The sequence below is a fragment of the Stomoxys calcitrans genome, chromosome 2 (genome assembly GCF_963082655.1).
Source record: "Stomoxys calcitrans chromosome 2, idStoCalc2.1, whole genome shotgun sequence".
Classification (NCBI taxonomy): domain Eukaryota; kingdom Metazoa; phylum Arthropoda; class Insecta; order Diptera; family Muscidae; genus Stomoxys; species Stomoxys calcitrans.
In genome coordinates this window covers 156527257-156553670 of record NC_081553.1, presented here as the reverse complement: position 1 = coordinate 156553670, position 26414 = coordinate 156527257, and the positions used below count along the sequence as shown (strand labels likewise).

The 26414-nt window shown below is 37.5% G+C and overlaps 1 protein-coding gene across 1 annotated transcript in view; it reads left to right on the top strand.

The window, feature by feature from the left end:
* LOC106094291 (synaptic vesicle glycoprotein 2C) overlaps positions 1 to 26414 on the top strand; it is a 177662-nt gene that overhangs the window by 81773 nt on the left and 69475 nt on the right. Inside the window, exons 5-8 of the mRNA XM_059363491.1 lie at positions 10847 to 10946; positions 10997 to 11135; positions 11195 to 11391; positions 11451 to 11570. Of these exons, the coding sequence (XP_059219474.1) occupies positions 10847 to 10946; positions 10997 to 11135; positions 11195 to 11391; positions 11451 to 11570 (556 nt within the window). The remainder of the gene's footprint in view (positions 1 to 10846; positions 10947 to 10996; positions 11136 to 11194; positions 11392 to 11450; positions 11571 to 26414) is intronic.

Sequence of the window (26414 nt, the reverse complement as noted above, 5' to 3'; positions counted from 1 at the left end):
ACCTCCCCTCTTAGTTACGAGCGTCCTCGATCGTAATACCGTTAGAAGTAAGGTATCTGAGATAATCTTGGTACGTCTCTTGGAAAGTTTGTTGAATTCGATGTCGGAACTGATAGTTGATTGGGAGGTGCTAGATTAACGGTTTCAATCAATGGGCGCTGCTTTCTTCTTATCAAGAACAATACCAGAATGAGAGCTGCAGCTATTGTGAGTAAATGCACGGCCGCACTCCATTTGTTTTTAATGTTCAACAGTTCTATCGCTTTTGTATTGTTTAGATGGATCCTTTTTACAAATTCCAAAGTGGTTACTTCTTCTATTTTTGATCCAGGAGATCTAGGTTGTAGGATTGCAGGTAATGGTTCGGCATACGTTGTTTGGAAATAGTTGTATGTCTCGTTGTCAATTGTTATGGAAGCGTTTTGAAACTTGATTATGAAGGTTCCCGTAAGATTGTACTGCTCGTCGTTGATGAGAATGGTACCATCGAATTGATTTAGTAGAATCATCCCAGGCAAGACTTCCTCTACTGTAGGGGTGGTGCTATGTCTCAATAAAGTACAGTTTGCTTCTACGCTTTTTAAAAGATTTAACAAACAATTTTCTTTTTCTATTCTTTTGACATTATTTAAATTACAAACAGTCAGATTATTGAAAGATTTACATGGTTTAAGGATCCCATAGGATTCATTTTTACAAACTAGTATTTCATTATAATCAATTTTATTAATAAGATCCCCACTCTTAGTGGGTTTAATCAAGAGTTTACTGCAGGAATCTAAATTCGTAGTCGGTACATTGACGATATAAATAAGTGATTTTTCATTTGATGCAATTTTTACTTCAGAGAATTCGAATATTTCTTCTATGTTTACAAAGGGAATTGAATCTTTCTCGAAAAGCTCTTTTGCAATATTCACTTCAGTGTTCGACAATACAAATGAATTTATTATGCCGGACTTTGCCCAGTGAATGGCATAATTTACATTAACAATTTCTTCCTTTAAAAGGTCAATTTTCATTTTGAGCATGGTTATAAAATTTTCATTGGTTTTTACAATTTTTATAATTTTGTTGGTATTTTCTGTGAGTTCATCTATTTTTTTTAGAGACAGATTATTTATTACAACCTGCCTATTATTGCTTGACAAAACATTGTTAATTTTTTGCTCTATTATCTCGAAATCGTCGTGATCTGGATTTCCGGCGATCCATTTCCAACTTTTCTTAATTCTATTGATTTTTCTATTTCCTGAAGTTACAATTTTTAAATTCTTTAATTATTCACCAAAATTTTTTCTCTACCAGAGTTTTCACATTTTTTTCACTTTTGTACTTAAATTCTTCTTAATTATTAAATCTAACTTTTTCCAACTTTTCTTAATTCTATTGATTTTTCTATTTCCTGAAGTTACAATTTTTAAATTCTTTAATTATTCACCAAAATTTTTTCTCTACCAGAGTTTTCACATTTTTTTCACTTTTGTACTTAAATTCTTCTTAATTATTAAATCTAACTTTTTCCAACTTTTCTTAATTCTATTGATTTTTCTATTTCCTGAAGTTACAATTTTTAAATTCTTTAATTATTCACCAAAATTTTTTCTCTACCAGAGTTTTCACATTTTTTTCACTTTTGTACTTAAATTCTTCTTAATTATTAAATCTAACTTTTTCCAACTTTTCTTAATTCTATTGATTTTTCTATTTCCTGAAGTTACAATTTTTAAATTCTTTAATTATTCACCAAAATTTTTTCTCTACCAGAGTTTTCACATTTTTTTCACTTTCGTACTTAAATTCTTCTTAATTATTAAATCTAACTTTTTCCAACTTTTCTTAATTCTATTGATTTTTCTATTTCCTGAAGTTACAATTTTTAAATTCTTTAATTATTCACCAAAATTTTTTTCTCTACCAGAGTTTTCACATTTTTTTCACTTTTGTACTTAAATTCTTCTTAATTATTAAATCTACGATTCACAAATTTTTTTTTGTGTTCACTGCCTACTTACAAATGTATCCCTATAAAGATTTTCCATACGTCCATGGAGGCGATTTCGTTGTCCTTTCGTTAAATCTACTTGGAGAATCGTCCGCTTACTTGTTGACGTGTGTTGAGCCGGTAGTTGTAGCTACAGCCTCTGTGGTCTTCTAGGGTGTTTTTTTGGTCCTTGGTCACAGCCTCCGGGTGCGTTGATGGATTGTTGGGCGCCAGTTAACAGTTACTACATTTCTGTTTTTTTGGTCCTTGGTCACAGCCTCCGGGTGCGTTGATGGATTGTTGGGCGCCAGTTAACAGTTACTACATTTCTGTTTTTATTAATTTGAGTGCTTTTACAGAACTAAATCAAAAATCTTAAACTTAGGTTGAAGTTGGTTGGTGCTGCTGTTGGCGCTGCTGCTGTTGGTTGGTGCTGTTGCTGGTGCTGCTATTGGTTTCTTGCTGATTGACGATTTTGTTATTGTTGTCGTCATGAGGTGTCAGGTTACCCGCTTTGCTGTGTTTGCTGTTGATCTGCGGTACTGGTGGATACGGATTGTTGACCCTTGCGTTAGCTGTAGAAATGCTTACATTTCATTACCATTACCATTTCATATTGTTGCTTACAAATCATGATGGTTCACTGTTTGTTGTTGCAGGCGGACAATGTTGACTGACAGCGGTCAATGAATTAATCAATAGAATCAGCAATTTTTTGGTATCGAAATCCAATATAAAGAATTTTTTGTTTGGCTGACATCCCAGCAAACATCTTTGATGTTAACATATAAGTTCTAGGCACGCTGTAAAAACAGAGGCCAGATTGGGGCGCCAGATAGTCCGTCTCCTTTTAAAGTTCTACCGGAAATATTCCATCAGGTCCGGGTGACTTGAATGGTTGCAAGCTCCTGAAGATTTCCTTGACCATAATGTCCGTAATGATAGGCCTTCGTTCATCCTGATTATTCCAAGATTCCGGAGTCTCCGTAAGTCCCGTAGTATCCTGTGGAAAATGCGTTTTCATCAAACAAAAAAAAATCTAATCTAATTGTACTCCTTGAACCACGTGATTTTTTGTAAAATATGAGAACTTCTTTCCCAATGTTGCGAATCATCATTGCGGTCATCATAGGGCTGATTACCTTTCTCGAAGAGGTCATCTATCTTCGAAAGATCCCACTAGTGCAGTCGTAAACCTGAGGACATTATCGTCAAAGTCTTTTATGCATGTACAACCTAAATAACTTTACCCAAGTCTTCTTATAAGTAGTCTTCCGAATTTTGTCCAGTTGGTTTTCAATTTATTCGGAAGCTTATCGGATTCGGCGCTGGCCGTGCTATCCTAAACCTAATGTAGCGATGGTCTAAGAAGGAATGCTCCACGGAGACCCTCCAATCCTCCAAAAAAGTATTTTCATTGATAAGTCTTTATTAAGAAAACTTGCTCATGTTCCTTAATTTTTTGTTTTTGCTTGTGAAGAGGACATACTGCTGATGCTTTCTAAAAAAGAAATATCTACTTAATCGGGTGCAATATGTGCTTTAAAATAGGCAATTATTTATTGAAGCATTGGAAAAACCCCTTGAGTTAAAAAATTCCAAAGCTCAGATCTCCCAATTGAGCAGATATTTTTTTACTCCATATGTCTTTGAAATCCGTTTTGAGCCTACTTCTGCAACGGTTCAAAATTTATACGACACAAGAAAAAATATCACAAAAATTTTTTCAATTAAAAATTTAATTGAAATTAAAAATGTTTTCAATTAAAAGAATAATTGAAATCGTATTTTTGTTTTTTTGTCAATTACCGTCGTGATTGATATTAGGCAATTTTCAAATTAAAAATTAATTGATTCAAGAATTTTTTTATTGAATCTGAACATTTTTTTCAATTATGATAGTGATTAACTGCATGCTTCACTAATTTTTTTACTCAAGTGAGTTGGGTCACTCACTCGAACATCTGTTTTTTCTTCTTTGGTTTTGACACAAGGGCGAACGGTAGTCATTCATTTTAAGTGACAAAAAATTAGCGACACAGTCAGTTAAATTTTTAAAATTTTCATTAAAAATATTAATTGACTCAAAAATTGTTTTACTTGAATCTTAAAAAAATTTATAAATAAAATGTTATTGAAAATACTATCTTTCACAATAACTGTCATTACATTGAAAACAGCTGATTCTATAAAGGGAAAAAATGTTTTCATTAAATTGGCTTTACTTCCCCAATGTATGTAATTCATAAAGTTACTGTAATAAAAATATTTAACTACTGATAATGATGTCGGTAACTAGACCTAAACCCGCCTCGCTACTATGTATTCCTTTCTTTATTCAGGAAACAATATTTTCCGCAGCATTTTTGGAAAAAATTCCGAAATCCCGTCCAAAATCAGTTGTTCCAAAAACCATTGATACTGTGCGCCAACTGATATTGCAAGATCGTCATGTGACTTATCGTGGGATTGAGACAACCTTAGGCATTAATGGGACCAGCATACATTCAATATTGTAGGAATATATGACCGTTTTTGTTCGCGTTGGATCCCACACAATTTGTCAATCGCTCAAAAAAAGGCTCGTGTCGATTGGTCGAAAGAAATGCTCCAAAAATACGAAACAACAACATCGTCGTATAGTCCTGATTTGGCAAAATAAAAGGAATTGCTTTTGACCATATTCGATCAGATTAGAGTGAAGAGTATAGTATGGATCCCATACTATAGAACCGTATTTAAGGTTGAAACATACTAAAGAAGTGTATAAATGTTTTGTCATAGAAGTATCATTAAATTCTCTGCTCCAACATTTCACAAATCCAAGGGCGCCGTAAGCTTTACCAAATGCGTTAGAGATATGGTTACGAAAGTTTGAACGTGGATCCATAAGTAGCCCAAGGTCTTTAAATGAATCGACTGATTCAAGCTCGTTGGATCGGATAACATAATTTGTGATATAAGAGTTTCGTTTTGAAAAATGCATTATTTTTGCATTTGGAAATATTCGGTTGCATTACGTTAATTTTGCACCATTCATAAAATAGATCAATATGGGACTGGAGATAATACTGATTATCTGGGTCATTAAAAGGCCTAATAATTTTCACATCATCGGCAAACATCAAAATATTATAATGCATTATTATGTTAGGCAAATCATTAATAACAAGTAAAAGCGTGCTAAGTTCGGCCAGGCCGAGTCTTATATAACCTCCATCATGGATCGCGTTTGTCAAGAAAAGAATTGCTATATTATTGGAACAATATCAAGTTATGGTTAATTTCGGATCATAATTGAACTGAATATTGGAGACCATAGTAGAAATCATTGTGTAAAATTTCAGCCAAATCTAGTAAGAATTCCGCACTTTAGGGGCTGAAGAAGTAAAATAGGGAGATCGGTTTATAGGGGAGCTGTGTTAGGTTATAAACCGATTCATGTCATATTCGACACGTATGTTAAAGGTAATGAGAGAAGCCGTTGTACACAATCAGCCATATCGGATAATACTTGCCCCCTTTAGAGGCTCAAGAAGTCAAGATCCCATATCGGTTTATATGGCAGCTATATCAGGTTATGGACCGATTTGAACTATTTTAGCACAGTTGTTGGAAGTCATAATAAAACACCTCATGCAAAATATTAGCCAAATCGGATAATACTTGCGCCCTTTAGAGTTTCAAGAAGTCAAGACCCCAGATTGGTTTATATGACAGCTATATCAAAACGTGAACCAATATAGCCCATTTACAATCCCAACCGACCTACACTAATAAGAAATATTTGTGCAAAATTTCAAGCGGCTAGCTTTACTCCTCCTTCATGACGATCTAGAATGTATATACTTTATGGGGTTTTAGACGAATATTTCGAGGAGTAACAAACAGAATGACGAAATTAGTATACCCCCATCCTATGGTGGAGGGTATAAAAAGATAAAACAAGATCGGGCCGAGATGGCTACATTACTGAAACCATATAAATCTAATTTCATCATCAGTGTATGATTAATCTTATGGAACTCTCTACAAAAATCCGTGTTTAAGGTATCAGTCTGTCTATTGCCCCTGAAAGCATCGTTGACAAGACATGTAAATTCCAACAGATTTGTTATGGTTGAAGGTGATTTTCTGAGTCCGTGTTGATATGAAGAGAGCAATAAGGAAGCCTGATGAGAAATAGATTTAGTCAATATCTTTTCCATTAACTTGGGAAAAGTACTAAGTATGGATATACCCCAATAATTACTGGCAACATTACGACTTCCAGATTTAAACAATAGCATAATAAAAGATATTTAAGTAGATATCCAGACTTTAATGAATTATTAAACAGTATCAATAAAGGTTAGGAAAGTTGATCAGCACACTGTTTCAAGATGTTAGTCGGGACACCGTCCGGACCAGCAAGAAATGTATATTTTTATAATCTTAAATTTTGCTCACTAGTTTCTTGATATATCAAAGGAACATCTATATTAATAGAATTTCTAGTAGTAGTACCAAATAAATCAGCGAAAATGTTTGAGATATCTCTATCCGTTCTATTGTAACCGCTGGGTGAAGCGGACGTCTTTTTATTTCGCTCCTCAAAGAACAAACAAATATATATATTTATATATCCGTATCTCGGAATAGGTACTACCTATTACGAATTTTAAAGCCTTTCGGAGTAGGCTAGAAATGGTCTCCAGAGACTCAACATCTGCGGTGGTGGCGTCAGACCGTAGCGTGTTGTCTTCCCCTCCTAAAGGTGTGGGTGCCTAGGCATCTGTAGTCGAGAGCAATGCTTCAAGCGCAGACTAATTAATGAGGAAGGGACGGATAAACCAGAGGGATGCACAGTTCTTCCCCAGCCCTTAAGTAAAGGTGGTGTTTCTAATTCGGATTCAGACAGCGACTGTGTCAATGAAACAGTCATCGCAGCCGAGTCGAGAGATGAGGGCATCGGGATGACAGCAGAAGTGAGCGATGGCTTTGCTAAGCTCACAATCAGACCGAGAAAGCGATCCGGTGCACGACGAAGGAGACAAAGGAGTATGTACCGGCAGCGTAATCAGGCAAAAGTGCTGGATGCTAAAAGGGATAAAACTGACTTTCCAAGCACTTCTACGGAAGCTGAAAAAGAATCAGATCTCCCAAAGAGCATAACACTGCTAAAATACTGAAGAAGAAAAAGAGCTCCCCGCTTTCAAGTACTCTTGGAAAACCAAGCGAGCAATGGAGACTCCAAACAGTGTCCTGCGGAGGTAGACAAAGTTGGAACAGGAACGAAAGAAGCGCGCACGGCCTCTGTGTCTTTATGGAGGACTGTGACTTCCAATAGGAGGCCACAGCCATCACGGAAGGGGAAGAAGGGAAGGAGCCGCCCTCATACCCCAGAATTTCAAGAAAGCACAACAGAGATGAGCTGACCTATGCTGTCATCAATATCGGCTGTGCATCCGGTAGGATTCCATATTCAAATGATGAGATGCGAGTTTGAGGGGACATCTTTACGCTGCGTTTTGCGTCGGCGGAATGTATTGATCCTGTCAAACATTCGGAATACTGGGATAGGTAAAGATCCTAATATTGAAACATTAGGCAGCGCAGCGACAAGTATCAAAGCAACCCAACGAACAGGGAGCCTACTCCCAAGAAGCCCATTTACTTAAGATTTGGAAGGCTAAGATAGGCAAAGATCCTATCTTAGCCTTCCAAACATCAGGCAGTACAGGGAATGGAAACCCAATACAGCCTAAAGAACAGGGACCCGACGATGAAACCATTACCGACTGGACGAGACAAAGAACCTAAAACGATGACATCAGGCAGTGCAGTGACAGGAAAGTCACTGCAGTCAGAAGAACAGGAAGCAGACGATGAGATCATCTCCAACTCCCAAGATGCCATAAAAATTTTAATTATATATTTTCCCCAGAGTTGTCAACATCGGATGCAACAGTGGTGAGAGAGGGAGACCGTGGAGCATACCTGGCATCATTGACGAAAATATCAACAGGATTACGACTGCACTGGTGGGGTCCTTCGAAGATAGTTGTCCTCTTCGGAAAAGGAAATCAGCTCCAAAAAAACACTGGATGACCAAGGAAATTCGCAATATTGGGAAAGAAAAACCCATTTTCCACGGGATACGAAGGGATTCACGAAGACACCGGAATCTTGGAATAATGACGTTGATAGTAGGTTTATAATTACGGAATTTATGATGAAGGAATCCTTGAGGAGCTTCAAACCATGTAAGTTGCCTGGACCTGATGGAATATTTCCGGCGTTACTAGAGAAAGAGGCAGACTATCTGACGCCTCGTCTGGCCAAAACTTTCACAGCGTGCCTAGGGCTTGCACATACTCCGAAACCCTGGCAGGAGGGAAGGGTGGTGTTTATACCCAAACCCGGCAAGGCAAGTTATGCGACACCAAAGCCTTACGTCCTTTGTACTCAAAACCATGGAACGAGTTGTGGACACCATGATAAAGAATAAGACATCCAACGAACTGCTCAAATACAAACAGCATGCCTATGTCAAGGGAAGGTCCGTGAAGACTGTCCTGCACGAGGTTGTGCATAAAATAGAAGAATACTTCGATGCCAAAACGTACACACTGGCGGCATGCATTGACATCGAGGGGGCTTTTAACAATGTGCGGAGCGACACACTGATCGGGTCCACCCGGTACTAGTCTAAGGATTGTCTTAGACCAGTACCGGGTGGACCCGGTCCTGAGAGACTGGATAAACCATATGCTAAGGTATAAATTGTGTGTCTCATGGCAAAAATATAAGGGAGAAAGTGGCACAGGGAACGCCACAGGGGGGCATTTTATCGCCACTCTTATGGGTGACCTCCATAAATGACCTATTACGAATGCTGACGGAGCAAGGATTTGAACCCGTCTTGCGTAGCAGACGATGTTATAATACTTCTAAGGAGTAAGGATCCAAGCGAGCTATGCAGAAGGGCCGAAAGGGTCTTGCATATGGCATATGACTGGGCTAGACCCAGAGGTCTCAATGTTAACCTACAGAAGACTGAAATATGCCTGTTCACGAGGAAAACGAAGGAGGGCCAGTTTAACGCACCATATCTGACCAGGTTAAATACTTAGGTGTGATCATGGACAGGACTCTGAATTGGATGTGTCACATTCAGGAGCGTACTGAGAAAGCTCACAGATGTTGGGCACTATGTAGACGGGCCGTAGTCTCGAAATGGGGCCTGAATATGAGGATAATCCACTGGCTCTACAGGAGTCAGTAGTTTGGTGGACTGCTATGGAGAAAAAGTGCAACATAAGGACCATACAACAGGTTCTGAGAACATGTTGTCTTGGCATAGGCGGAGCGATGAGGACCACGCCCACTAGGACACTGGAGACTATTCTAGATATCCGACCCATTGACATAAAGATTAAGTGTGAGGCAGCCACTGCGGCTATGAGACTTAAGGCGATGGTAGAATGGATTGAGAATGGAAGCATCTCAAACCATCGCGGTATAATCAAGGTGACGATAGGAGAGCTGGAAGGAAGGGAAGAGGATCCCGATCGGAACCTTGAAGTCGAATCTAGTATTGCCTTCTGGAAGATCATGTTACACGAATGGATCAAAGCTAGAGGACAGAGTGGACCTAGGGTCTACATCGAGAACCCAAGGACTGAGACTGTCTGATTATAATAGGGTATTACAGGCGGACGGAATTTGTGAGGTGGTGTGCCATAAAAAATTGCCATAAAAGCAATAACAACCAGGACGGTAAGGTCACGAACAGTCTTGCAGTGTAAGAAGGAGATTAACGCCTTCTCTGAGGATCGCAAATCCACATTGGTTGGTGCCGGGCCATAGCAGAGTAAGGGGGAATGAAAGGGCAGCGGATTTGGCGGTGAAGGCCAGAGGACTGCCGTTAATAAACTTTGTTAACTAAAATCCTTTCGGGTCGACGAAGTCCGATTTAAGGGAGAGGGTGACGAATGCGCATGCAACATTGTGGAAGGTCGGGAAACGGTCGGTAGGACAGCGAAAATCCTATGGGGGTGATGCAGATCATGAGAAGACGAGGCTATTGCTGGAAGGAAGAAAGAGGTCTGTATAGCTATTGCATCATAACGGGACACATGGGACTACGAGCCCACTTGTGTAAAATCGGTGCGGCAAGTGATAGCATGTGTAGGGCATGCGGGGAAGATGATGAGGCGTTGGAGCATTTCCTTTGTCATTGCCCGGCTTTCGCGTCCAACAGATACCGGTACTTAGGTGTAGCCACAATATCAGACATGAACCAACTTAGGGGAGTGGTATTGAAAACAATTAAGGATATTGTAAGTAGCACGGAATTACTAACTTAAAATTTTCTTTTTAGAGGTTACTTTATAGTTTTTAGAGCGCACAACAAGCCGATTACTGGCTTAGGTGTACGTCCATAGTGGCATGGGGCGGATTAATATCTGCACCCTCTTTTCAACCTACCCTAAATATTTATAAGTGTCAATGTGATATGGGATGTGAGAATCGTTCATAGTTTCGCTTGCTCAGTAGAGCTATATCAAGCTCTCTTTGCTTTTATTTGCTTCACTTTTAAAGTTTGTTTAGTTTTTTTGCTTTGTACTCACTCAAATAAGCGAAACTTTTGCAGGTTGTAAAGCAATATTAACTTTCTTATTACGATTGTTATCTGCATACAACGCTTCCGCACAAAATACATTAAACTTGTGAGAAATTTGAAGTATCACGGTTCACTGCTATTACCCTTAAATATGAATTTATTACGAGCCAATTCAAAACACATCTTACTATGAAATTATGTTGCTGATATTATATTTGTGTGATATTATAGTTTTGTACTTTTTTATCTTTTAGGTATAGCGTGGTTCGTTATTCCACTTGAACTAAAACTAGAGTATGGAATTTTATTCTACCATAGTTGGAACCTTTTTGTTGCAATTTGTGCGGTACCCAGGTATGCATAACCAATATTTTGTATTAAAAATCTACTAAAACAAATTTTAGTCTATTACTTGGCTTGTGGCTGCTTGCATTTCCCGAAAGTCCGAAGTTTTTGCTCGAGCATGGAGAATGCGAAAAGGCACTGCAAATACTTGTGTATATGTTCGTAAGAAATACAGGTCGAAAACCAGAGGAATATCCAGTAAGTTTCTCATTAATATACTGTTATATACATAACATCAAAGTGTTGCCATATTTCAGTGCAAAAGTCTGATCGAACCTATGCGGAATACCGACAGATCTCGAGACAAAAGTGTGAGGTCGTTGAGCTTACGAAAACCTGATGAGCTGAAGATATTGATTTCTGAAATCTGGTTACATACGAAAACTCTTTGTAAAAGACCATATCTTCGAAATACTGCTCTGACATGCGGGATTCAATTTTGCTTGACAACAAGGTTAGCAGTTTTTGTAATGAAATTTCTCTATTTACGAAAATTTTTTCCAAAATGTGCAGCTACTATACGCTGATGGTGTGGTTTCCAGAATTGTTTCATCGATTCGATGACTTCGAACGAATGCATCCGGGAGTTGAAGCCTCAGTGTGTGACGTTTCACCTGTCTTTGTCGGAGATTCGTAAGTGAAATTGAAATAAGTTACACTAAATACATATATTCAGTATTAATATCAATCATTTTGTATGCGAGAATCTAAAAATATTAAAGTTTCTCTGATTTAGTAAGGAATTCTATAGACTCATAACAATATGTTACAATCAGACAGGTTCTCAAAGAAATGAGAACCTAAAGTGGAACTCCTTCTGACTGCTACTGCGGTACACACACACAGAAGATGTTCTATAGTCTCTTCTTCTTCGATGTCCTCACAGCTTCTGCAAAAGTCGTTGCAGGCAACCTTCAGTTTGTCAGCATGTTTTCCGATTAGACAGTGACTTGTCATGACGGACACAATGACTGAGACGTCTGTTCTAGCCAGTGACAGCAAAGCGGCAGACCTTCAAGTCTAGATTAGGCCACATAGTTTTGGAATGATCACAGCCCCCTCTTTGTGACCATCTATCATTCGTTGTCCTTCGGGCCTGATCCTGAAATCTTAGCTTTCATGCCACTAGAGGCATACCCACAGATTCCAGTATCATTGGAATGTTTAGGGTAGTTCCTAGTCTCGCATGCTCATCCGCTTTACAATTCCCAAAACAGGTGAATTTTGAACTGTTCAGCCATCTCGTTGAGAGATCTGCGACAGTCGAGGGCGGTTTATGTGTTCAGAAATACGTTTAGTGGCTGCCTGGCTGTTTGAGAAGATATTTATGCCTATCGTCGTAATGACATTATATCTTAGCCATTCCATAACTTCCTTAATTGCAAGGATCTCCGCTTGATATATACTGCAGTGATCGGGTAATCTTTTCGATATGAACAGTTCTAGATGTTAAGAGTACGGTTAAGTATTGAGCAGTAGGTGGATTTTGGAAACGCTGTCCACCAGACCACAACACCATATAGCATTATAGGTCTGACAACTGCAGTATGTACCCAATGCATGACATGCGCTCTTAATCCGCAACTATTGCCAATGGCTCTATTGCAGGTGTATAGGGCACGAGTTGCCTCACTTGCCCTTTCCAAAATGTTGGATTTGAAGTTCAATTTCCTGTCCAGCAAAACACCCAGGTATTTTGCGCTTTCTGTAAATGGAACATTCTCTCCTCCCAAGGAGACAGTTGCCACTGTAGGCAACTTGTACCTCCTGCTGAAAAGAACTACTTCTGTCTTGCACGGATTTATACCCAGACCACCACTTTGCTGTTGTACGTAGAGCTTCCTGAAGTATATCTCTTAGAGTGCTGGGAAACCTTCCCCTAACCGCAATTGCCACGTCATCAGCATACTTGTACACCTTTTTCTTCAGGAGACAATAATACAATATATAGTTAGTGGCTATATTCCAAAGTAGTGGAGACAGTACACACATCCTCTGCCGACCCATCTTTTTAGATCCACATATACCAAGCCTGCCGGAATGCATCTTTTAGTAAGTAAGTTATTAATAAACTGTCTTACGGTAGAGTTGATGCCTAGAAACTCCAACTCCTTCATGATTGACGTCGGTTTTACATTATTGAAAGCCCCTTCACTGTCAATAAATGCTACCATTGTATATTCCTTGACAGCGACAGAATTCTCTATGTAGCCGACCAGGTCGTTAAGGGCTGTTTCAGTGTATTTGCCTTTACTATGTGCATGCTGTTGCCGCGACAGGCAATCTCCAGGGATCTTTGCCCTAACATATGTTTCTATCAATCTCTCAAAAGTCTTCAGCATAAAGGACGAAAGACTAATAGGATGAAAATCTTTCGCATTCGCATGGTAGGATTTTCCTGCTTTCGGAATGAAAGTGAACTTCGTGTCCATCCATCACACAGGTATATATGACATTCTGATACAAGCAGAGTACATCTCCCTTAGCTAGGGAACCAGTCTATCAGACACAGCTTGTAATTCAACCGGTAATACATCGCCAAATTAAAATATTAAAATGTTCAAATTGTTAGCAATTTGAGAACAAAAGCCTCCAGACTCCAACTTGTGAAATGTGACTTAAAAATAATTGTTTTTTCGGATTTTGCGTGCTCAATTGGCAAAAATTCATTGCTTTCCAAAATAGAATTCCAAACCATGAACAATAAGCGAAGTTTGTTGTCTTAGTCCACCATGGACGTATTTTGTTTTAACCGGACATAATGAAATTTTGAATTTGATTTATTCTCTTGGTCAGCAGAGATTCTAAGTTCGTCTCGGATTATATTTTCCAAGCGAAGATTTAAATTCAATTGGCGACTTTTTTAAAACATGTGAGAGCGTGCTAAGTTCGGATGTGCCGAATCGCATGGATCGCATTTGTCAAGTTCTTTGCGCGGTATCTCTTTTAAGGCAAACAAAGAATTGTGAAAGAATTGAGGACCACTTCAATTGGCTGTTGTTCTTGAATTCAATTTTATTTTAACAAAATATTTCTAAGCTAGCTTAAGCCTAGCCAGCATGTTCCCATGCTGTTGGGTTGCTCACCTGTGTGAATATGCAACGTATTCACACGGCAACGCGGATGGGTGTCCATATGCGCGAATCAGATTACCTAAGCCAGACAATGGTCATGACCAAGGCCAGACAATTGTCTCACACATATACACACTACATCTCCCTTTTCACAAAAAAAATGATTACTTGCTAATCATTTTTTAATATGTAACAAAATTACTTAATAGATAATTATTTCTTATGGAAAATATAAACGTTTTTAATAAAATCTTAAAGTTAAATAATTTTTGTTTTGTATGAAATACAAAATGACTTAATATTTATTTATTACTACAAAAGGAGAGGAAAATATTTAAAATTATGTTATAAAATTAATTTGATTTATATATAAACAAACATTAATAGATTTTAAAATTAGTAAGATTCCTTATTATTCATTTATATTTAAAAAAAAAAGTATATGACAAAAGTTTTTTTATTTTATATTATTTATTAAAATTTATGAATAAAAAAAATTAATTTAAAAAAAACATTAATTATTAATTCTACAATTTAATTAAATGTTATGTGTTAGTTAGATTAATTTTCTTAAAGTGACAGGATATACATTTAACAATATTACAAAAAAAAATTAATAATAAATGCTAAAATTAACTTAATTAAGGTACACGAATTTGAATATATTTAAAAGAAATACCAAAAAAAAAACTATCAAAATAAATTGGTGAACAGGCCTGTCTCTAATCTATTTTCTAAATATTTTTAATCTATCGCTATGAACAGTAATAGTCTTTTTGCCCTTTATAACGTAATTACCATTTTTCATCACGTCAATTATGTTATAAGGGCCTAAATATTTACTATCTAATTTGTGACCAGTTTCATTACGAAAAAGCACAGTATCACCTATATTGAAAATTGGTTCGATTTTTCCTTTATCATGCCTTTCTTTACGCTCTATTTTTGCCGTTTCTAGCAATTGCCTTGCCCTTTTATACGCCATTTCCATTCTGTATCTTACTTCCTTGGAGTAATCCTCAGGATTATACAATGGTTGAATATCCTTAATTTGATTAAATACCTGAAACATGTTCGGAACCCTGCCGAATAACAGTTCATAAGGGCAATATCCGTGAGAAACTGAAGGTGTCGTATTGTAACAATACGTGAAGTACCTTAACCACACATCCCAATCGTCCTTGTCAATGGATATGTAAGACCTTACATATTCGTTGAAAGTCCGATGGCTCCTCTCTACTGTCCCAAGAGTTTGATGATGGTAGGCTGTGGAAGTAATGTTTTTCACTTTCAAATATTTGCACAAGTGTTCAATCAAACTGTTTTTATATTCAGTACCCATGTCAGTAACTATAGTTCTCATAGGCCCATAATCCAATATATGAGACTCAAAGATTGCTTTAGCTACAGTTTTGGAATTTTTGTCCGGTATTGGCAAAGCAACTAAGTATTTTGTGAAATCACAAATAAGTGTTACTGCATACTCATTGCCTGTTTCGGACTTCGGGAAGGGTCCAATGGTGTCAATCAACACAATATCAAAGGGCTGTGGTGGCGTATGTGTCAACGTCATCGGAGTTTTGGTATGTCGGGTTACCTTTGAGAGTTGACATTTCTTGCATGCCTTAACATATCTGGTAATATCCCGAACCATACCTTTCCAATAATAGTGCCTTTTAATCTTCCCGTAAGTACGTGTAATACCAGCATGACCTCCTTCAGCGGCATCATCATGGTATCTTGTCAAAATAGTCTTTTTTTCTTTCTCATTATTTCCGTTTATAATGGTCACCATAGGTAGTAGCGCTACTTTTACCCTATTTAATATATTCTTGCCCGTTTTCTTGAATAAATCAAGTGGAACAAATTTAAATATTTGTTCGCTTGGTGCCATCTGAAGTTGGGAGATTTTCAGTGCGCCAGCTTCTCTATTAAGCCTGTGGAAAAATTGATCTAAATCAAAATTCCCGTTAGCACACAAATCCACAACATGAATTCGTTTCAAAATCACTTTGCCATGTTTTTAGCAACACTGGTTTAAAAATAACTTTAATTTAACGAATTTTTTAACATCATTAAAATTAATGACGTCATAAACGTTGGGCTCTTCGATTGAAATATTTCCACGAGTATCGTCATAAACGTGGTTTGGACTATTTCGACGAGTTTCAGATCTTGTCACGACTTTATATACTTGTCACGACTTTATATACTCAGGAGGGGAAATTTGTCTGCTATTACCTTTTTATTAATTTGGCGATAATCAACAACTAAACCCCAATGCTTTTGTTCAGAATTTGGAAGCGCCTTTTTTGGAACAAGAAGTAGTGGGCTATTAAATTCTGATACGTATGGTTCAACTATACCATCAGCCAAAAGTTTATTTACTTGTTCGTTTATTTCTGCTCTATGTGTATGTGGAATCCTATAGTTTTTTATATATACCGGGTCAGAGTCCTTGAGTTTTATCTTTTGTTTATAAAATTATTAGCTGTGATTGGTTCTGTTTCTAAACCAAAAACATCCGTGTAGTCAGAACACAATTTGTGAAGTTGATCCTTAAACTCTTTGGGACAATTCTTTTCCAACCTTGAAATAATTTCCTCTTTTTTGTCATTTTGTAGATATTTTTGTTCAATCAAGTCATAATTTGTCAAACTCTCAGTCGCAATACTCTTGGTGTTTAGTATAACATTTTCTGTAGTTGTATTTAAAATTCGAACAAATGTGTTTTTAGCATTTACTATAGAGCTAGCAACTACAACACCAGGTTGAAGTTCCTGATTCATCACTAAAAACCCTTTTTCGTTTGTTGTTATACATATGTACTTTTCTAATTACTTCAGAACAAGCAGGTAAAAAAATGTTATGGTCAACGTCAGAAAATATAATAGGGACTTGAATATTACAATAAAAGTTGTTAGGTCTTAGAATCAACCAATCATGGTGCTCATTGAAATCCAAAATACAGTTGTATTTCTTAATGAAATCCATGCCAAGAATACCATCACAAGGTATACGGAAATTTCTATCCACCACCTGAAAATCATGGGGTATTAAGAATTTGTCAATTTGGAGATATAAATCAATTGATCCAAATGACTTGGTTGTTCCTTCACCTATACCACTTATTATTGTGGTATTAGACTTGATTAATTGACTATATTCTTTATTAAATTGCTTTAATAAAGATATGTCCGCTCCTGTATCTACTAATAATGTGAGAATGTTATTAGAAAATTTGTTTTTTGCCTTCACAAATATGCTCTGACTTAGATTTATATGATGTATAGTTGGATTTTGGACTATTGTTCTCCCAAGGGAAGATTCAGGTTTCCCGAATCACTATTTTCTTCGGTAAGGACACGCACGTTGCGGTTCCTATTACCTTTATTGTTTCGACTGTCGAAATTGTGGTTATTGGAGCCACGTCCTCGATTGTTTCCATAGTAACGACCTCGTCCTCTATAGTGGCCGTTACCCCGTCCACGACTATTTCCGCGTCCATACCAATTCGAATTGTAGTATCTTACATCAAAGGTGGGCATGCCCTCGGTGCAAGATGATACAAATTTCGACACCGCATCATTCATTGTCCTAAAGTTCCCAGACTCCATTATAAGCCGAACTATATCGCTGGATGCGTTTTTCGACATCGTTTTGACGGCTACTTGAGTTGAGTACTTCTGTGCTAATTCTACAGGTACTCCGTCAGAAATGTAGGCGTTAGACAGTGCTTTCGTAAGCTCCTCAATTTCACTCACAAACGAGTTTGCCGTCTTATTTCCTTGTCTAATATTTAAAATTTTTGCTGTGATAACTTCAGTTGATTCGCCTTTGACAGATTTTCTCAATGTTATTATTATGTCCTTGATGGTCCCTTCTGAGCTGATAAGGTTTCTCGCCGTCCCTTTTAATTTTGTCTTAATGACTCTCACTGCAATCTGTTCATGAGTTTCTTTTACTGAATCTATAAGGTCCAGTGCATCAAGAAAACTCTGCAGATTTTCGGAGCTTCCGTTAAAATCCGGTATGACCCTTGTGGCCAAACCCAGAAAGTCCGTAACCGATTGTGTCATGTTTCCTGCCTCATTTGCAAAGTCAAAGAGTTTGGTAAGTGATTCACAATCAATGTTTTCGCCAACTTCCTCTAATTTAATGTAGAAAACGACCTCGTCATGGAAACTCACTGACAATCTATTTTCTATGCCCTTAGATTCCAATAAATTTGCTAGTTTATTTCGTACATCCAAAAAATATGCTTCTGCTGCTATTTTGTGGGAGGGGGTAAGATTATCGTAGTACCCTTTTAAAAATATCCGAATTTTTTCCAGGGCTTCAAATAATATTTTAAGGTGTCGACCTAATGTCTCATTTCCTATCGGTCTGTCTACTTTCAGACTTTTGTATGACCTATCAAAGTTCTGCTCTTTGATTATTCTGGCTACACCGATTATGTCGATCCAGTCCATGTGAGTTCTAAAATTTAAAGATTTTCATTTATTTTGTGTGCTGGTATGGCTGGTCAAGATTTTTTTTTAAGTTATTTTTTGACATATTGATTCCTATACCTTTTCAAGATCGTTTGCAACAGAAGCGGCCCTTATATAATTCTTCCGTAGAGCCCTCTTATGCAGTTGGTAAAGAGTTACCAATAGCTGGGCTGCCAATAAACTAATTATGATTAAGAAGTAGTTGGTAGGACTTTCTACCTTTACCACAATGTCGTTAATCACATTGGCATTGGGATCCTCTATCTTTGATTCCGTACCACCCATGATTACTATACTCTTAAATGCTTACGCCGATTAAAGTCTAAATATGTTGAACGAATCACTTGTGCAGCGTCAACAACCAAAGGCGGTAAGAAGAGGCTTAATAAACTGTGTCCACAAATACATAAACTGAAACATGGTCTTTTCTTATTTTTGTTCTATTTCCAAACTGATATACGTCTTGCTCTTGGGAGCTCTATATTAATTGCTTTACAGTCCACCTACAGAAGCTTATTCTCGGAGTTGTACATAATATAAATTAAAATTTTTATTTTTTTTTTCGAGACAAAAATAGTCTTTCTCCTTAAAGAAAAATCTATACATATATGTATATTTAATATATGGATTTTACTTAACTTTTGAATGCGTTATTGTTGTTGTTGTCCTGCGAAACTCTTTGCGATGGAAGCAGTTAAACTAACAATTAGAATTAGCTTACGCTGGAACATCTTTACGATTCTGGTTGTGGTGGAAGTTGTAGATGCGGTCCCTCTATTTGTATTGTTGTTGCTGCTACTTGTTGTTGGTAATAATAAAGGATTGGAAAAGATACAATTAACTGATTGTTGGTTTAGCAACAAATGATGGTTGTTGTTGTTGGTGCAGTGTTTCATTTTATAATTGCTGCTTGATTTTGCTTAAGAAGATCCTTTTTTATTGTGCTTCAGTTCTCATCTTTTTTTTTTTTTGGTGTTGCTGTTGTGTTTTAATGTTTTTTTCTTGTTTAATTTTTTTTTTGCTTTTTTTTTAGTTTTTTTTTTTTAATGGAGTTTTTTGTATTTTTTTTTTTTGTAATTTTATGTCGATCTAGCCATGTCCGTCCGTCCGTCTGTCTGTCGAAAGCACGCTAACTTCCGAAGGAGTAAAGCTAGCCGCTTGAAATTTTGCACAAATACTTCTTATTAGTGTAGGTCGGTTGGTATTGTTAATGGGCCATATCGGTCCAAGTTTTGATATAGCTGCCATATAAACCGATCTTGGGTCTTGACTTCTTGAGCCTCTAGACTGCGCAATTCTTATCCGATTGGGATGAAATTTAGCACGACGTGTTTCGATATTATATTCAACAACTGTGCCAAGTATGGTTCAAATCGGTTCATAACCTGATATAGCTGCCATATAAACCGATCTGGGGTCTTGACTTCATTGAGCCTCTAGAGTGCGCAATTCTTATCCGATTGGAATGAAATTTTGCGTGACGTGTTTTCTTATGATATCCAACAACTGTGCCAAGTATGGTTCAAATCGGTTCATAACCTGATATAGCTGCCATATAAACCGATCTTGGGTCTTGACTTCTTGAGCCTCTAGAGGGCGCAATTCATCTCCGATTGGAATGGAATTTCGCACGACGAGTTTTGTTATGATACCCAACAACTGTGCCAAGTATGGTTTAAATCGGTTCATAACCTAATATAGCTGCCATATAAACCGATCTTGGGTCTTGACTTCTTGAGCCTCTAGAGGGCACAATTCTTATCTGATTTGAATGAGTTTTTGCACGAAGTATTTCGTCATGATATCCAACAACTGTGCCAAGTATGGTTTAAATCGGTTCATAACCTGATATAGCTGCCATATAAACAGATCTGGGGATTTGACTTCTTCAGCTTCTAGAGGCCGCAATTCCTATCCGATTTGGCTAAAATTTTGGATGACGTATTTCATTTTTACTTTCAAAAACTGTTTTAAATAAGTTTCAAATCGGTTCATAACCTGATATAGCTGTCATATAAACCGATCTGGGATCTTGACTTCTTGACCCCTAGAGGTCGCAATTATTATCCGATATGCCTGAAATTTTGTACGACGGATCCTCTCATGACCATCAACTAACGTGTTTATTATGTTCTGAATCGGTCTATAGCCCGATACAGATCCCATATAAATCGTTCTCTCTATTTTACTTCGTGAGCCCCAATGGGCGCAATTCTTATACGAATTGGCTAAAAATTTTCACAGGTCTCCAACATATAATTTAATTGTGGTCCGAACTGGACCATATCTTGATATCGTTTTAATAGCAGAGCAACTCTTTTCTTATATCCTTTTTAGCCTAAGAAGAGATGCCGGGAAAAGAACTCGACAAATGCGATCCATGGTGGAGGGTATATAAGATTCGGCCCGGCCGAACTTAGCACGCTTTTACTTGTTTTTTATTTTAACGGTCGCCATGTGAAAGAATTGAGGACCACTTCAATTGGCTGTTGTTCTTGAATTCAATTTTATTTTAACAAAATATTTCTAAGCTAGCTTAAGCCTAGCCAGCATGTTCCCATGCTGTTGGGTTGCTCACCTGTGTGAATATGCAACGTATGTATATTCACACGGCAACGCGGATGGGTGTCCATATGCGCGAATCAGATTACCTAAGCCAGACAATGGTCATGACCAAGGCCAGACAATTGTCTCACACATATACACACTACAGAATAATGGATAAGAATTGTTATGCTTTTGGAGATATATCAAGCTATGGTCCGATTCGGACGATAAGTGAATTGAATATTGTGTAAGAAATTCGCTTTGTGGGGGCTCAAGAAGCAAAATCGGTTTATATGGGAGTCGTATCAATCTATGGATCGATTCAGACCATATCGGACACGTATATTGAAGGTCATGGGAGAAGCCGTGGTACAAAATTTCTGCCAAGTCGGGTGAGAATTGCGCCCACGGGAGGCTCAAGAAGTCAAGATCTAAGATCGGTTTACATGGCAGATATATCATGTTATGAACCGATTTAACAGTTGTAGAAAGTCATTACAAAATACCTCGTGCAAAATTTTAGCCTAATCGGATTAGAATTGGACCCTCAAGGCTCAAGAAGTCAAGATCCAAGATCGGTTTATATGGCAGCTATACCAGGTTGTAGACCGATTTCGACAATACTTCGCACAGTTGTTGGAAGTGATACCAAACCACCATCAGTCAAATCGGATGATAATTGCGCCCTCTAGAAGCTCAAGAAGTGAAGGACCAAGATCGATTTATATGGCAGCTATATCAAAACATGGGCCGATTTGGCCCATTTACAATCCCAACCGACCTACACTTATAAAAAGTATTAGTGCAAAATTTCAAGCTCCTAGCTTTACTCTTTCAAAAGTTAGCGTGCTTTCGACAGACAGACGGACGGACGGACATGGCTAGTTCGACTTAAAATGTCATGACGATCAAGAATATATATACTTTATGGGGTCTTACGCATATTTCGAAGTGTTACAAACAGAATGACGATATTATTATATTCCCCATCCTAAGATGGAGGGAATAAAAACTAAACTTTTCTTATAACATTTCCCTTTAGCTTTCCTTCATCCGAGGAAAAGAAATGTGTCTTCACCGTTTGAAAATGAAAATTGTCCTTTTTCATAATTAATGTCTTATCCGTTTGAAAGTTCAAAATAATCAACCATTTTCCAAACAATTTATGGCATTCTCATAAATTTCCAAAATCAAATGTTGCTTTATTTTTATACCCTCCACCATAAGATGGGGGGTATACTAATTTCGTCATTCTGTTTGTAACTACTCGAAATATTCGTCTGAGACCCCATAAAGTATATATATTCTTGATCGTCGTGAAATTTTATGTCGATCTAGCCATGTCCGTCCGTCTGTCCGTCCGTCCGTCCGTCCGTCTGTCGAAAGCACGCTAACTTTCGAAGGAGTAAAGCTAGCCGCTTGAAATTTTGCACAAATACTTCTTATTATTGTAGGTCGGTTGGTATTGTAAATGGGCCATATCGGTCCATGTTTTGATATAGCTGCCATATAAACCGATCTTGGGTCTTGACTTCTTGAGCCTCTAGAGTGCGCAATTCTTATTCGATTGGAATGAAATTTTGCACGACGTGTTTTGCTATAATATCCAACAACTGTGCCAAGTATGGTTCAAATCGGTCTATAACCTGATATAGCTGCCATATAAACCGATCTTGGCTCTTGACTTCTTGAGCCTCTAGAGTGCACAATTCTTATTCGATTGGAATGAAATTTTGCACGACGTGTTTTGCTATGATATCCAACAACTGTGCCAAGTATGGTTCAAATCGGTCTATAACCTGATATAGCTGCCATATAAACCGATCATGGGCCTTGACTACTTGAACCTCTAGAGTGCGCAAATCTTTTCCGATTGGAATGAAATTTTGCACGACGTGTTTTGTTATTATATCCAACAACTGTGCCTAGTATGGTTCAAATCGGTCCATAACCTGATATAGCTGCCATATAAACCGATCTGGGGTCTTGACTTCTTGAGCCTCTAGAGTACGCAATTCTTATCCGATTGGAATGGAATTTCGCACGACGTGTTTTGTTATTATACCCAACAACTGTGCCAAATATGGTTTAAATCGGTTCATAACCTGATATAGCTGCCATATAAACCGATCTTGGGTCTTGACTTCTTGAGCCTCTAGAGGGCGCAATTCTTATCCGATTTGAATGAATTTTTGCACGAAGTATTTCGTTATGATATCCAACAACTGTGCCAAGTATGGTTGAAATCGGTTCATAACCTGATATAGCTGTCATATAAAGAGATCTGGGGATTTGACTTCTTGAGCTTCTAGCTTCAATTCCTATCCGATTTATCTGAAATTTTGCATGACGTATTTTATTTTTACTTTCAACAACTGTGTCAAATGAGGTTCAAATCGGTTCATAACCTGATATAGCTGCCATATAAACCGATCTGGGATCTTGACCCCTAGAGGTCGCAATTATTATCCGATATGCCTGAAATTTTGTACGATGGATCCTCTCATGACCATTAACAAACGTGTTTATTATGGTCTGAATCGTTCTATAGCCCGATACAGATCCCATATAAATCGTTCTCTCTATTTTACTCGTGAGCCCCAATGGGCGCAATTCTTATACGAATTGGCTGAAATTTTACACAGGTCTCCAACATATAATTTAATTGTGGTCCGAACCGGACCATATCTTGATATCGTTTTAATAGCAGAGCAACTCTTTTCTTATATCCTTTTTTGCCTAAGAAGAGATGCCGGGAAAAGAACTCGACAAATGCGATCCATGGTGGAGGGTATATAAGATTCGGCCCGGCCGAACTTAGCACGCTTTTACTTGTTTTTTTTTACTTTACTATCTCAAAGTAAATCAATAATTATTCTAATTCAGTAATAACAAAAGAAGTTTGTGAAATTTCAATTAGCAAAGGTTCTTGGACCCATCTTACTATTGTTCGCCCTAGTTTTTTAGGCATGGGATGCCCTCCAGGTGACAGCAGCCTTGTGGCTGACTGCGGTGCATTTGAAATAATAGAAGAGCGATGCGTCTTCTAATATTTCAACCCCTTAGCGTGTTGGTTTGCTGCGGAAGGCCGATGGCCTAGGCAAATTATAGGCATGCGAAGAAAGAATTGGTTCGGCATTGTCCTTAAGACTCGGCATTGTTCAGTCGGCTAGTGGAGACTGGAGCAACCGCTCCACCAGTCGAGCTTTCTGTAGCAGACAATATGCTACGTGCTGATACCGCCACCGCAGCTGTTGGGTCTTTGAAGTCCATTATAAGCCTTCTCCGGGCTCTGGATCTGCCGCTCCACTGAAAACAGACGCAGATCATCAACCGCCTAATGGATACCTCTATCGCAGCTATCCTTGAGTGACTTCAATTTTTATTCCAAAAATAATGACCTATTACGAGTTATAGGAAAATTCTGAAATAACAAAATTCTGAAATAACAAATCGGCCGCTCCACTCAACGGTTCAAACAAGAAACCCTAACAGATGGAAGGAATGTCAAATTGTCAGTCGTTTATGTGAGTGCGCAAGGAACCCGGACGACATGGACACGTGTTTATCAATGTTTAAAGATTTAAACTTACTTCTCTTTCAAAACTCAATTTTGTGATTTTTTACTAAAATTTAATTTTTCTTTTGAAATTTGTTTAATTATTAGTCCTTGAAAACAGCGTCAGCCAAAATATTAGAATAAAGACAGATGAAAAGCTCAAGAGAAATTCTTTTCAATTGACCTTCAGCCAAAACCATACAAAAATTACAAAATTTGCTTAAGGTCAACATTCCCAACATTCCCAAATTGAAAAAATTTGCAAAATTTTTAAAAAAGATACACTTATTATAAGCTGTCGTAAACTTCGGCCATCAAAGTATTATAATTTCTTTCCATTTTCATGAAGCGATGGTACTAGTTAAAGTTTTAAATGCTTATTGGACTCATTTAGATATTAAACCACCCCATTATCTCAAGAACAATATAGCCAATATTTCTACAAAGTTTCAAAAGTTTCACACTGGCAAACAGTTCCATGGTGATTTTTCACTTTCAGTTAAAGCTTTAAATGTTCCCAACAATGTAATGCATGCCTATCCTAGCCAGACATAAGGTCGAAGCAGCCAAAATACTTAAAAAATCTAATTTCAAGTAGTGCTTTTTTCACTGTTAAGTACTAAGTCTACATCACATTTTGTTACACATATGTGAGAAGAACTTTTTTTCAGTATCGCTTTTTCAACAAAACACAGAAAGAATTAAGAAAATATTTCTTTCTTATCCGTTTTTATGTAACCGCCTACATAAAAGTAAACTTTTCAAAAAAGTCGAATTTACCATCACACAAGAAAACCTAATTTACACAATAAACCTCATTTTAAGGGAAATACCATACCTCTCCAACGATATATAAAACATTCCAAAACTCTGATTCTATCTACTCTAAATTCTATTTAGACTTCAATAAACTCGGTTCCTTGTTCCAAATTTTAGCCAAATCGAATAAGAAACAAGTAAAAGCGTGCCACCATGGATTGCATTTGTCAAGCTCTTTGAAAGGCTCTTTCAATTTATATATGAGCGACTGGCCGTACTTGCCATGCTTACAGGCATAGCACACAGTCATAGAAAAAAAGCCATCCAAAATTTTAGGCAAACCGAGTAAAAATTGCGCACCCCAGTGGATCAGAGTGTCAAATTGGGAGTTCGGTTTATATGGCAGCTATATCAGGTTATCAACTGATTGACCATACATTGATTGAATTTAGACCAAAACATGGACCCAATTACAATCCCAACCGACCTAGCTTTACTTCTCTGAAAAGTTAGCGTGCTTTCGACAGACAGATGGACGGACATGGCAAGAAAGACTTAAAATGACAATGACGATCAAGAATATATATACTTTATGGGGTCTCAGACGCATATTTCAAGGTGTTACAAATAGAATGACAAAATTAGTATACCCACATCCTATGGTGGAGGGTATAAAAAGTAAATTAAAAGACATGAGTGTGAGCGAATTGAGATGTAAGGCATCAGAATGTAGTGCGAAACCAAAGAATCAAGCAGCAAACCGATGGCTTTGGTGCAAGCTCCTCCTGCAGAGGCAAAAAAGAAATTCTGGTAAAACCAAACTAGGACTGCAGAGTCGAACAGTTTTGACACGATTCCGACTCCGGTAAAATTACTCGATTCCGACTCCGTTTTATTGACATTTGTCAACCGGCTCTCACGAAATTTTGCACAAAGATTTATCTGATGGCTCTTGACACTACTGGTGAATTTGATAGAAATCGGTTCAGATTTAGATATATGTATCTCCCTTATTCACTTTAAGTGCCCTTGCCTATGCATTTTT